General features: G+C 41.4%; 1 protein-coding gene across 1 annotated transcript in view; it reads left to right on the forward strand.

The window, feature by feature from the left end:
* RORB (RAR related orphan receptor B) overlaps positions 1 to 13,358 on the forward strand; it is a 185,609-nt gene that overhangs the window by 155,002 nt on the left and 17,249 nt on the right. The window contains exons 6-9 of the mRNA XM_084773785.1: positions 878 to 1,010; positions 3,992 to 4,099; positions 6,114 to 6,224; positions 8,904 to 9,016. Of these exons, the coding sequence (XP_084629911.1) occupies positions 878 to 1,010; positions 3,992 to 4,099; positions 6,114 to 6,224; positions 8,904 to 9,016 (465 nt within the window). The remainder of the gene's footprint in view (positions 1 to 877; positions 1,011 to 3,991; positions 4,100 to 6,113; positions 6,225 to 8,903; positions 9,017 to 13,358) is intronic.

Raw genomic sequence — 13,358 nt, forward strand, 5'->3', positions numbered from 1 at the left:
GTTGATGGAAATTTAGTAACATAAATGTGTTTATCTAAATGTATGATTTAGGCAATTTGCCAATATAATTCTTGCTTCCTTTACATAATTATGAAAACAAACACAAGACGATCCATAAAGGTAGACTTCACAGCCACATAGACTTAAGTTCCTTGATGCAAAGAAAATAACTCACATATTAAAATACAGTTGAGGTTCTAAAATACTTTTTAGAGTGACCTGATTTGAATTCATAGCTTTCCCATGGGATTTCTCTTATATCAAAAAATTAAGACAAAACAAACAAGCAAACAAAAACTATTTCTAACTTAACTTTGGTGGCTTCTGCCTGTAATTCCATCACTCAGGAGGCTGACGCAGAGGGATCTTATGAAACTGAGGCCCTCTGAGCTCTATCTTCTGTTCCAGGCCAGCCTGGGATATATGGTGTAACTTCGCCCTCCTCATAAAATAATGGACAAACAAAATATTAAAACCTAGAGTCTTTTTTCTTGAATTATGTGTAAAGAACACAACATAAAAATACTATGCTCGGTGCCCACCAGGTTCCCATAAAGATAGTATTATGGTGGACACTTCGATAAAATCACTATTCCTGAACATGGGCTTTGTTTTCAGCTAGTGGACTAAGACTGAGCTTGTTTCGGTAAGAAATGGGGAAAATAGTGAAGAAACAGAATTGTTTTGCATTCTATAAACATAGATTCTATAAACATAGATTCAGGTACTTTGGCAACTGAGCACAATGGAGTTCACATAATGAAACGAGAAAGAAAGCAAAAATCAATTGACTTTCCCATTTGGGTGGCAGTGACAAGTCAGGGGTGGGGCATTGCACTGCATCAGCTCAGCTCAAGGGCTGTGTCCTCTGTTTCAGTCCAGGGAGGCTCTGTGGCAGCAGTGTGCCATCCAGATCACCCACGCCATCCAGTACGTGGTGGAGTTCGCAAAGCGGATCACAGGCTTCATGGAGCTGTGTCAGAATGATCAGATCTTACTTCTGAAGTCAGGTGAGCCTTGTGACGTGTGGAGGCCCGTTTCAGATAGGGACCGTTTGACCCTCAGCACTCTTGTGCGCTTAGAAAATCCTGCTTCCACAGGTAGGTCGCTTTACCACCCACACTGTCAGCTAATTCCCTAAGGAAAGTCAATAATAAAGACGCCCTGATATTCATTCATTTCCCCCCTTTGAAGTCAAATACAATTTTGCATATTGAAAATAGAGCTATTAATTGCGGAGGCTGAGATGCCCAGCTTGACAGGCAGCGAAAGTAATTAGCGTGGCAAGGTGGCTGAATTGCTGAGCTGGCGCTAAAACCAGCTCCTTGCCTCCTGCAAGAGAACAAAAAACACCCAGGCTGCCTGAGTGTGGGCCTCTGTGGTCACGTCCAATCATTTTAATGAGAATCGCCTGCAGCCTGGATCTACTGGAAGAAACGCCTCTGTATTGGGACTTTTCCTTCCTCTTTGATGCTCTCTTTAACACATAGGATTAATACTGAAGATGTTGTTGCCCTACACGCCCCCCAAAAAGGAACATGGTAGCATTTGGGTTCATCTTCCACACTGAAAATAATAACTGGGGTCTCATTTATTCTTATGAGATTGGTATCGTTTCATACTTGAAGCAAAGGTGGCAAAGGTGGCAAAGATGGAGAGTGGTAAAAGGCTGTGTTCAATATCACAGATCATGATAAAGCTGGTATTTGAACACGGGCCACATAGAGTTGTTATGGAAACATCATGGTGAGTCCTTCACCAGGGATATAAATGGGCAAAAACTTTGACTGGAGCACTAAATTCAGTGCTGTCAGTTATCTAACCATCCTAAAATGTAGCTAAATAATCATTTACTTATTTTGCTCTCAAAGCTACAGTTCATAGGGCTCAGAAGAATGGCTTGCCCCTACTATGCTTGTTTTCTTGGTGTGCACTAAGGCAACTCCCATCAGGACAGGAGAATCCACTTTCTTGCTCACACAGAGAACAATCCGCTGGTGACAGCCTGGCATCTGGGTTGGGGTTTTTGTTGCTGTCCCTGTAAGAAAGACATCTCCTCCATAGATGGCCTAGACTTCAGGCAGATAATCACTGGGTTCCAGAAGCCAAAATTCTCACGCAGCACAGCAGGCACACCTTAAGAAGTCACATTAGGTTGTGTACACCCTCTATCAGTTGATGCCATTCTGAATGCCTACCCAGGGTCAAAGGTGCCAAGGATGGCTTCTACAATAAGGTTTTGGAAATGTGGAATAGATAATACTTTTGTGACTCTCATCAAAAAAATAATACCTGGGGGCTGGAGAGATGGCTCAGCGGTTAAAAGCACTGCCTGTTCTTCCAGAGGTCCTGAGTTCAATTCCCAGCAACCACATGGTGGCTCACAACCATCTATAATATGATCTGATGTGCACTGTAAACATAATAAATAAATTTTTAAAAAAATAATAATAATAATAATAATACCTGACCTACTTGCTGTATGACCTTGAACTAAAACCTTAAGATGTCAGTGTCCTAGCCTTTAAAATAAAGAATGGGACTAGAAACACAGAACTCCAAACTAGGAACAGTTCAGAGATGTAGTCACTATTACAGATTATGGAGTGCAGCCCCATGCCTGAGATCCATATATCACCAATTCAGGGCTGGTATTTGGAAGCCACTGAATTACATGATCATAAACATCTCCTCTTCCTCCTGTATAAATATTGTCTTCAGCGTAAAGGCACTTAGCACCTTAAAGCCTCCTGTGATGCCTACATACATGAAGCCATGTAAAATTCACATGAAATGGTCATTGCATGTGGCTGATATGACAAGGAAAGTATTTTCTGTAGTGCAGACACACAGTAAATGCTATCTGTTCCCATTGGTGACAAGATGGCCATGCTGGGTTAATATTTGTGCATCTTCTCCTGTCTTTAAACACACAGGCTAAGAGTAAAGAAAATTAAGCAAAACATGGGAAACAAAATAAAAAACATAAATAGAAAGTGAAGGCATGTGGAAGGTAGCACAGATACAGCCAAATCAAGGGCACTATCTTCATTCAGTAAATGTTATTAAGCACCTACTATGTGCTAGGAGCTTTCCTTGGTCCTACATAATGCAAGACTGAGTGGAATTATCCCCCCCCAAACCTCCTGCTATTCCATGTTGCGAAAACTCAAAGGTGGTTTTCCAGAAGCTTTTACCAAAGCTCGCAGACACATGTGGCTGAGGCACACCCTTCCGGGGCCACTTATCAGAAGCTGGAATGGAATTTAAAGTTAGTCAAAAAATTAAATGTAATGCTCCACTCCTCCCCACAAAAGGTGACCTGCCTTCCACTTTATCTATCTTTAAAGTATATGTTCTCTTTAATTCTTTATCTAAGTATCAAAAGATCTTTATTTTTAAAATTACTACTCTCTGTCTTTGTCTGTCTGTCTCCCTCCTCCCCCACCTCTGTGTGTGTGTGTGTGTGTGTGTGTGTGTGTGTGTGTTTGTGTGTGTGCGTGCGCGCGTGTACATTTGTGTGTCTGTGTGTCTGTGTGTGTGCCTACAATATGAGGCACTAAGAGAGACTAAGATCCCCTGACGTTGGAGTTTCCTGACATGTGCTAGGGACCCAGCTTTGGTCCTCCAGAAGAGCAGTGCATGCTCTTAACAGCTGTGCCATCCCACTGGCCCCTGAAGTGACTGCTTTTGAAGAAAGAATCTCTTGAAAGGACCTAGGTTTTGGGGGTCACATCCAGAACCTGGGTTTTAAGGCAGGAGGATTATGAGTCTAAAGGCAACATAGGCTAAATACAGAGATCCTCTATCAAAAAAGGAAAATTGTACAATGTTTCCTGTCTCATATGCACTAGGACCACTTTATTGTTGGGTATATTATATATGCATATGCAATTTTAATTATTTTAGCTCTGTATAGGATGCACTGAGGACCACTTTATATGTTGGATGTGACATATACATATGCATTTTTAATTCTTTTATCTCATAGGTTGCTTGGAAGTGGTTTTAGTGAGAATGTGCCGTGCCTTCAACCCACTAAACAACACTGTTCTGTTTGAAGGAAAATATGGAGGAATGCAGATGTTCAAAGCCTTAGGTAAGTTACCCTTGGATCACAACACAATTCTACTAAGTGTCACCAGCTTCCCTACTTAGTCTAAAATATCAAATGGCATGCCTTGACGCTTTGGTAGAAGCTAGACTCTCATTATTTGATTGGCATTAGACGAGGTGAGGGTCCAGTATTTCATGCACCCCTCCAGAGTTCCCGTAATCACAGCTCCAAATCAAGAAGGAAGGGGAGAACCACAAACCCTATTAAAACTGGCACAATTGAGGCCTTGTGGAAGTAAACAAGAGTGATGCTAAAATGAGCTGGGTCCACTCCAGGCCATTCCTTGTACAGCCACCATTTTTCCTAGCTCCCACTTCACTGCTCAACAGAGAATACTATGCAGCCTGCTGGTGGTCTATAGAAGCAACTTCTAACTTTCTTATGAAAATTTGTAATCATTGGTCAAGATAAGAGCAATCACTGTGTGTAATTACCACCAAAGCCTGTTGCTGTACTTGTTTCCCACCCAAAAGACTGTGTGTCTACCTGTGAACTTGTGAGTTTCCAGGAGCACGGACAGAGTTGGTACTGAATTGGTCAGAGTGGCCCCTAGACCATTCTTGTGGGCCACACCAGCAGGCTCAGCCTTTGGAGGCGCCAAGTGTCCTCACATCCAATCTTTAGGATTAGGCATGAGGATAACATTAGCAAAGATGGGCTGGTGCCAGGGAAGGTCTGCAAAACCGATAGGGCCGCTTGTTCCATGCCTGCCCATGGACACCGAAGAAGCCACTGCCCTTTGACCTCTTGTCCTGTTACCTGATATGACAGCCAACGGCAAGCCCAATGGGCTGGCAACATTCCCCTTCCACAACTGATATGCACCCATGTCCTTCCCAAGGCTAGATTTTCAAGAAAGGAGGAAAAGCCTTGGCAGGCAGCTTCGGGATATTTCCAGCTTCATCAAATAAACATTTACAGAGATCAGAGCACAGATACAATGCTATTTTGCCAAAATTCACAAGGAGTAAGAAACTGACCTGTGAGCCATTTAATTAGACAATGAAAATCACTCTGATTTGGGGGCTGGGAGCTTTGTATAAGAAGTCTCAGTTTGAAGACCCTGGATACCTCATGCTGCTGGGTTCGAAAGCCACTACAAACGACACCACCTGAGCCCCAGTGTAGAATGCTCTTGGTTTTCTGTGATCTATGGTTTTAGTATAAAGGATTCTCAAGTCACTTATTAAATGCCTCTGTTTCTTCTTTTATTTTTGAACTTATAATATAATTAGTTCATTTTTCCCCTTCTCTTTCCTCCATCCAAACACTCCAGTACACCCCTCCTTGCTCTTTCAGATTTGCAGCTTTTTCATTAATTATTATTCCAAGCATAAGTGTAGAAGTACATAAATAAATATTTCTAAACATAACCTGCCCCATCAGTGCAATGTTTCTTTTCAGGGCTGATTTCAGGGCTGACCGTTTGGTATTGGACCAATTTCTGAGGAAGACTATTTCCCCCACTCTCAGAATTCCTTAGCTGTCTACAGGTCTTTGTGTGGCATTTAAGGCCTTTTGTTTTCCCCATCTATAATTGTCCTTGTTCAGCTCATGTCTAGACAGTCATTGTAGGTGTGAAACAAAGTTGCACTGTGCCCCCAGGCTGACTTTAAACTTTCAATCCTCCTGCCTCATCCTCCTGAGTGCTAGCATCCTATGCAGGTGCCTACCAAATCCAGCTTAGTTGCAATTTTTAAGATAGAAGTATTTTCAGAGTTTTAGGACTCAGGTTATGTGTTCCCAGATGATGTTATACCAAATACTCACTAACCCTTATCACTAACATTATCTTTCGTTACCTGACAGAGGTGGCGCCCACTTTACCCATTCTACATTTAAAATCAAACCGCTTTTGTTTGACTGTGGGCTTAGCATGTCCTGTCTTGGTTTCTAATATTCAAACCCTTGAGTACCTACTTGATAATGAGGTGTTTCTCACTGTGCCCCATTCCAAATTCAAGGATGTCTGCTTAAGATTTCTTCTTCCTTTTAGGTTCTGATGACCTGGTGAATGAAGCCTTTGACTTTGCGAAGAATCTGTGTTCCTTGCAGCTGACTGAGGAGGAGATCGCTTTGTTCTCCTCTGCTGTTCTGATATCCCCAGGTAGGAAGGCACCGGTCTCTTGCCTTCTTTTCAAACCTGCTTCACTATCTTTAACATCAATTACACCTACCCAAGCCAAAGTGTTCAAGAAATAACTTTAAAGGGGACTGTATTTTCTCTAGCAATTGTTTGATATTTTTGTACAATGCAAAGGCAAGTAGCTTCACATTCATTAATGGCCAATTTTCCCCCTGAAACAAGAATGCCTCATGTGGCAGGAATCACCCCAGATCTAGGTAAGCAAAATTGTTCCGCAATAAATAATAAAAATGAATAGTGGTTTCACTGAACAGCTGGATTCTATTCTGAATTTAAGAGTAAAGAAAAATAATTTTGATGTACAGTCAAATAGATAGAAACTTAGAGAAAATACTTAAGTGAAAAACCAAATGTAGGGACTTTAATTACCTTTCCTTGACTTTTCTACTTAGCATGCATTGCACTCATCTTTTGAGACAAATGAAGTAGCTCTTTTCTTAGTAGTAGTGTTTCCAGGGGGAAGGATAGCTGTGGACCGGGGCTTGCCGAGTGGAAGAGAAAGAATCTCAGACACTGTGGCATGCCATTATTTATCTGCATGACTCCAAAGCTGTAGTACCTTCATTGATAAAATAAGGCAGTAGACTCTAATGGGGGGGCACCTTCTCTACCTCTAAAGTATAGTACAATATTAAACTGTTTTCCAAAGCTAAAATGTGACATTTATGAATCAACTAAGACTGTAGCAATGGACACACTTTAAAGTGAATGGGCAGCTTGAAGTGTAACAATAAACAGCTAAGCAATGTATAATCATACTAATATAATTAAAATACTAAGATAGTAACTGTATGCTCTCTCTTTGACTAGAGTCACTCTATTAGCTATGTGGCATAACAGCTCATTGTCATCTCTCTTGAATGAAGAATATAACCCTTCTGCTTTTAAGATTAATTCTTTCTGTAATTCATTTTTCTCCTAGATCAATCTCTTTACTTATAACCTAATTTTTTTCAGTAAGGCTAGAAAAAAAAAGTTTTTTCAATAATGATTCTATCATATCTCTGACATGTCATCTTAGCTACATTCACAAACGGGTGCCTCTGCATCTTCCTATGCACAGTCCGTCTTCCTCACATTATGATCTCTGATAGTCCAATCAAGTCTTCAAAATGTTGTTTCTGGTTTTTATTTGACCCTTTTCATCAAAAGTGGAAAGGCCCAGAAACATGAACACAGATAGGGGAAAGTGATAAAAGTCCTTTTTATATACCAACTACATACTAAATATGTCCTCTCATGTTCTCATCACATTTAATTGTCTGCTCTAAGCTCTGCTTCCCGGAAGATGGCTCTACATAAGCAGAAGACAACCCTGCTCTGCTTCCTGCTTACTCAAGAGAAAAGCCTTATAAAGACTGACTTCCTTTCCTCTTTGAGCACATTTGTGGAGCTCAGGGAACTCTCAGCTGCCAATGCTGAAGACACACCATCTTCAGCTTGAAAGGGCTACAGAAATGACCATCCCAGGACACTAGGCTGGTCTTCATGAGTTAGAAATCAACTGAACTGTGGCCTTTTTTTTTTTAAATATAGATGCTGGCCTCATTCTCTGAAGAGTTTGGAGGCATTCTATTTGTCTTATCTCTCTTCCTAGTGGGGAGTCTCCTAGCCCTGGTAGCACACCCACACTCCAAAGCTTTGCAATTTCAAGCACCCTTTTTGTCATCCTGGCATGGTACCATGTTTAGAGGAGACAGAAGATAGACCTGTGTCCTCTCAAGTGAGATTCCACTTTTCCCCAGGCTACTGACTTGATAGCTACTGTCTATTTACTTCCAAATCAGCTTAGGGAAGAGAAGGGAACATCATTTATTCTGATTGACAATTGTCACTGAAGTCCTTTGTGCTCACTTACGTAAGGGTTTGCTTAACTCTTGGCTTGACTTGTCCTTGCCTTGTCTAAGATTACAGAATCAAGTTTCTCACCTGACCTGAACTACGTTCAGGAGGATCATGGCCAAGTGCTTTTCCATGAGTATTTGTTCAGCATTTGGAGACTCCCAGAGTCCCTTGACCAAACTGAGGCAATGATACTAGACCACACTTTGTCACCATGGTGTATCAATCTTCTAAACAGAACAAGAAGAAAGAAGTGGAGAGGGGAGAGAGAGAGAGAGAGAGAGAGCACATTAGGAAAAAGAGAGTGTACCAGAACAAGGAAAGGAAAAGGGGTAACTTACCTATCACTTAATTCAGGGCAGGAAGTATATTTCTGAAATTGATGTGTGTGCTCTATAAATTACAGCACGGTACCAGCTTTATACCTGATGAAGGAAGGGGTCTGCAATTATCGACAGTATTCCTATATAGTTTTGAGTCATTTGTTTCTGCTTTGAAAGAAAATCTAAGCATCTGGGTCTGGAGGAAGGAGGAGACATTGAAGCAGTCACCAGCACTAGACAAAGAAGGAGTTTGTTTGACTCAAATGCCTTCCCTATATCATTATACCATGTGTAGCTGGCTTCACCGCATTAGTGTTTATAAGATGTTCACATTTCATATAAATAAGTATGTACCATCGAAAGCAATTTAAAGCTAAGTGGTTTGAGGTGGGTCTGAAACTCAGTGTTCACACGTGTAAGCAAGTGAAGTAAACCCTGCATGCATTCTCCTTATTCTTTGGTTTTTCCTTGTCAGACCGAGCCTGGCTTATAGAACCAAGGAAAGTCCAGAAGCTTCAGGAAAAAATCTATTTTGCACTTCAACATGTGATTCAGAAGAATCACCTGGATGATGAGACACTGGCAAAGGTAAGTCCTCAAATCATATGTCTTCCATCCCCAAAGGAGCCCTGCATGAGCAAGGGGAATTTCTCAACAGCATAGCTGCATACATGTTGCCTTGTGCGAGGACTAGTTTTGGGTTTTGGCTGGTTGAGTGTCAGACAGGGCCTGGCTTGTTTCCTCGAGGCTGACCTTGAACTCATGAGCCCTGCACTCTCCACCTCAGCCTACCAAATGGCAAGGTTATAGATGTAGACCACCATGCCTGGCTGGGGAGAAGGACCATACTGACAGATCAGAGCCCAAGGAGACAGACCCACAGGTGTGTCAATGTCATCAGCAGAGCAGACACCTGAAGCAGAAACAAGTCTTCAGATTCGTCTGTGAGGAAGAGAAGGTTGCGCCCCTACAGGACTCAGGGTCTGGGCCAAGATTAAGATCACTTAGATTTTTATGCAAAATTGGAAAGAAGCATCGAATGCTGTGTGTGGCTTTCTGAACACAGGAGTGGGCTGCCATGTGAAGCAGCATGCCACTGTCAGGCCCTGCTACACACTGTCTGCTTAGCGCTCAGGTGTGCCTAACAACAGTCCTACTCAGAGTGGACGATTAGCCTGATGACCTCTTAATTTCCTTTCCACTCTGATCTCTTCATAGATGTCTGCCCTTGGGTTATTTCAACATGGGCATACCAGGGTTGAATGCAAGCAACGTGAAATCTGTTTCTTGATTTAACTTAATGATGATCTTCAGGAGGAGGACTCTCTATGACAACTTTGCTGGGGAAATGCAATGCACACATCTACTTAACTCAGATAGAAAACCTACAGCAGACCATGGATACTACCAGAGTCCAACACGGTTAACGGGGGGGGGGGGGGGGCAGTTAGTTGGGGTTACTTAGAGGAATATGGGTGAGAGGTTACTTACAGGAGGAGAAAGTACTCAAAGAAAGCTGCACCACCAAGGCCCACCCCAGCTTAGGTGACAGTTCGCAAAAGCTGGACAGCCTGGAGCACACTGCACAGCCTGCAGGCAGCTCCACAGGGTGGAAAGTGTCCTTTCCAAGGGACTTTGGTCTATACCTCTTCCGGGCAGCTCAGCTGGTTTCTGCTTCTCCCAGGCAGCTGGCCTGGCCTCAGAGTCCTCTTTGTAGCCTGGTTCTTCTCCTAATCATCGCAGCTTAGCTCTGCCACTCTGAGGGACTCTCTGCTTTTATTGTTTACTGGGGCAGAGAGGGGCCTAGGGAATCTGGCCAGTTTCAGGGACTTTCTGAAGTTACTGAGTTGTTGACCTCCCTGCTTAAGGAGCTTCCCTCCAGGATGAAATGTTTCCATTTCTCAGGAAACTGTTACATAGAGTAGTATTGAGAGAACTTATTTATCAAAGTAAAGTGATCATAAAAGGAAGAGGCATCAATGACTGACATTCAGCATATTTTTTTAATCTTAAACTGATTTCTCAAGTACTAGAATTTTTAGAGGATCATTATTTTATTTTTTAACACATTTTTATTGAAAAATAAAATAAGTCATATTACATCTCATTTTCTATCCCATCCCATGCATCCTCCCATTCCTCCCTCCCTCCCGTTTTCACCCCAATCCCCCTTCCCTATGACTGTGGCTGTGGGGGACCTCCTCCCCCTGAATATGGTGCTAGAGTATCAAGTCTCTTCTTGGTAGTCCTCTATCCTTCCTCCGAGTGCCATTGGGCCTCCCCAGCAAAGGGACATAGCCAAATATGGGGCACCAGAGATCCTGTGAGAGTCAGTCCCCAGTCTCCACTTAACTGTGGAGAATGTTCTGTCCCTTGGCTAGATCTGGGTAGGGGTTTGATGATGACTGCACGGTTTATCCTTGGTTGGTGCCTTAGATCAAGCAGAACCCCTGGGCTCAGATCCACCCACCATAATGTTTAGAGGAACATTATTTTAAATGTTAACGTATCTCTGGTTTCTTAAGATCTGAAATCTTCAGAAGGTAAGAAATTGGGAACTTCTACTCATTCCTAGTTAAAGAGAATAGGAATCCTACTTGTTATATTTTTATCATTAGACTTCCCACTCTGCCCTCGGAGCTCTTTATTTTTAAGAGGGGGTAGGTAAAAGGCTATTCGGAGACATCATCAGATTTTACTTTGCACATACTGAGCACTGCTATAAAAAAATTCATGAGTTAAATATGCTGCTTCATTATGATAAAGTTTCTTAAAATTAACACACTACCAGGGAGAACATTTCCACACCACTTTACAGTGATAGTTTCCCTCGACAGAACTTTTCCCAAGGGCAAGTCACTTGCTTTCTGTATCTCAGTTTTCATCCAATCAAGAGTAAAGCTTGAACCTACTGTTAGCCTTTCTGTGCAGAAAAGGAAGCAATATGAATATCAGCATGTAAGTCTATAATTGCTTCCTGGCTAGTAGGTATAAGTATTCCCCATGAATTGATGTAGTGGGTGTCTCCTTTTATCTTGGTGCATTATTCATGGGACATGGTAGTAGGTTTCATAAGCATATTTTCATACAAATACATAATGTATTTTGACCATATCCCTTCCACCCTTTTTTCTCTCTCTTTTCTCGAGTAATTTTTCTAGTTTGTGTTTTGGAACTCTCAAAAGTTTTGGTCTCTCTATTTACATTCTAAAGTTAAGGTCTTAAAGAAAACAGAGTTAAACAAAACCTCTTGCTACTCTGCTAGGGAGGGAGTGTGTTTGCCTAAAAACCATGCTTGTAACATCTATACAAGAAGGATTAAAATGCTTCAGAACAGATGTGTTGTAAGATTAAGCTTATGTCTCTTCTTGGGAGGTTAAATGTTTGTGTTTATATATTTACTCTAGTATCTACATCCTGGTTTCTGGGTCATGATTTGAGCTACTTGAGGTTTTAGAAAATAGACAGAAATTGACAAATGCCATACATTTGATGGCAATAAAACAATTGCAACACTGATTCTACAGATCAGCTTAAGCCCATTTTCTCCATTTTTAGTGAGAGAAAAGTACACAATTCCATTCTTTTTAATAAAATGGTATTTTTAGAAGATTGGATTTAAGGAAAACCGTAAACAAGGATTGTTCCTTGTGTGCATTCCCTGGAGCCAGTTGATGAAGGATAACCAGAGTTCATGTGTAGATGGTGGATCCTGCTAGACTGTTCATAATAGTCATCACATTAGTGAAAGACTAAACCAAAATGAAGAATAGATTCCCATTTGTGCCCAGTAAATTCAGATATGTAACTTGATTTGTCTCAATTTCACATCCATTGTCAAGTGCAGGCATGAATACATCTAGTTTTTTGTTTTGGGTTCTGTTTGTTTGTTTGTTTGTTTGGAGAGCTTGGGTTCTTTTTGTTTTGTTTTGGTTTGGTTTGGTTTGGTTTTTGCCTTAACATTCTGAGGCACAGGTGCTATCAGTGTTTGGAATAGTGTATAAGTCAGCTTGTTGTCTCTATAACAAAAGGCCTGACATTAACAACTTAGAAGGAGGGGAGATTTGTTTCGCTCATGATTTCAGAGGTTTCAGTCCATGGTCATTTCATTGTAATTTTGAGGCTGCTGAAAAGACAGAACACCATAGCAGGAACATATGAGGGAATGAAGTTGCCCACCTCATACTGGCCAGATGCAAAGAACAAATCAAGAAAAGAGAAAACCTCCAATATCCCCCAGAAGGCCATGTCCCCAGTAACCTAACTTCCTTTCTCTATGTCCCATTTGCTAAAGGCCTCACCACCTCCCAACACCACCACAGGCTTGTCAACGAGCATTTAGCAAGGAAAACTAACACCCTCCAACAGAACTCCCCAAAGGAATACTTTTCATTAACTCAAGAGAAAAACATTCCAACTCACTGTAGGCTCTTCCTATCTTTACAGAAACTTCCCTTATTCCTTCATGGTCACATCTTAAATAACAATGGCCATTCTCAACATTTATTATTCATAAAACCCATGGAAAAATCTGAAGCTATTCCTAAGAAAAACCATACAAACCCAAAATGTTATATTCAAGGGCAGAGACTTAGGTTTTATTTTCATAGAATGGAAAGGAGCATCAGTCAGCCTCTGTTAGAATTTAAAAAGCAGGAGGATTATACCAGTTGCCTGTTTGCCCCTGAATAGGTATAAATGGTAACAAAATAAAGCACAATGTCAGTGCAGTTGTTGAACTTCATCCTAAAAGAACAGACTCCAACACGGTTTCAACACACATTGAAATTAAAGTTTAGGCAGCAGTGCTTTATACTTTGTGCTAAACTTCAATCTAGTAAGAGTTCAAGAATTTAGGGTTTTAAACCCATTAACTAGGAAGTTTCAGTGTCTATAAATTAATCAGTTTTTCCCCATTTGTAAAGATATT

Source organism: Acomys minous, assembly GCF_964271855.1.
Source record: "Acomys minous genome assembly, chromosome: 2".
Classification (NCBI taxonomy): Eukaryota; Metazoa; Chordata; class Mammalia; order Rodentia; family Muridae; genus Acomys; species Acomys minous.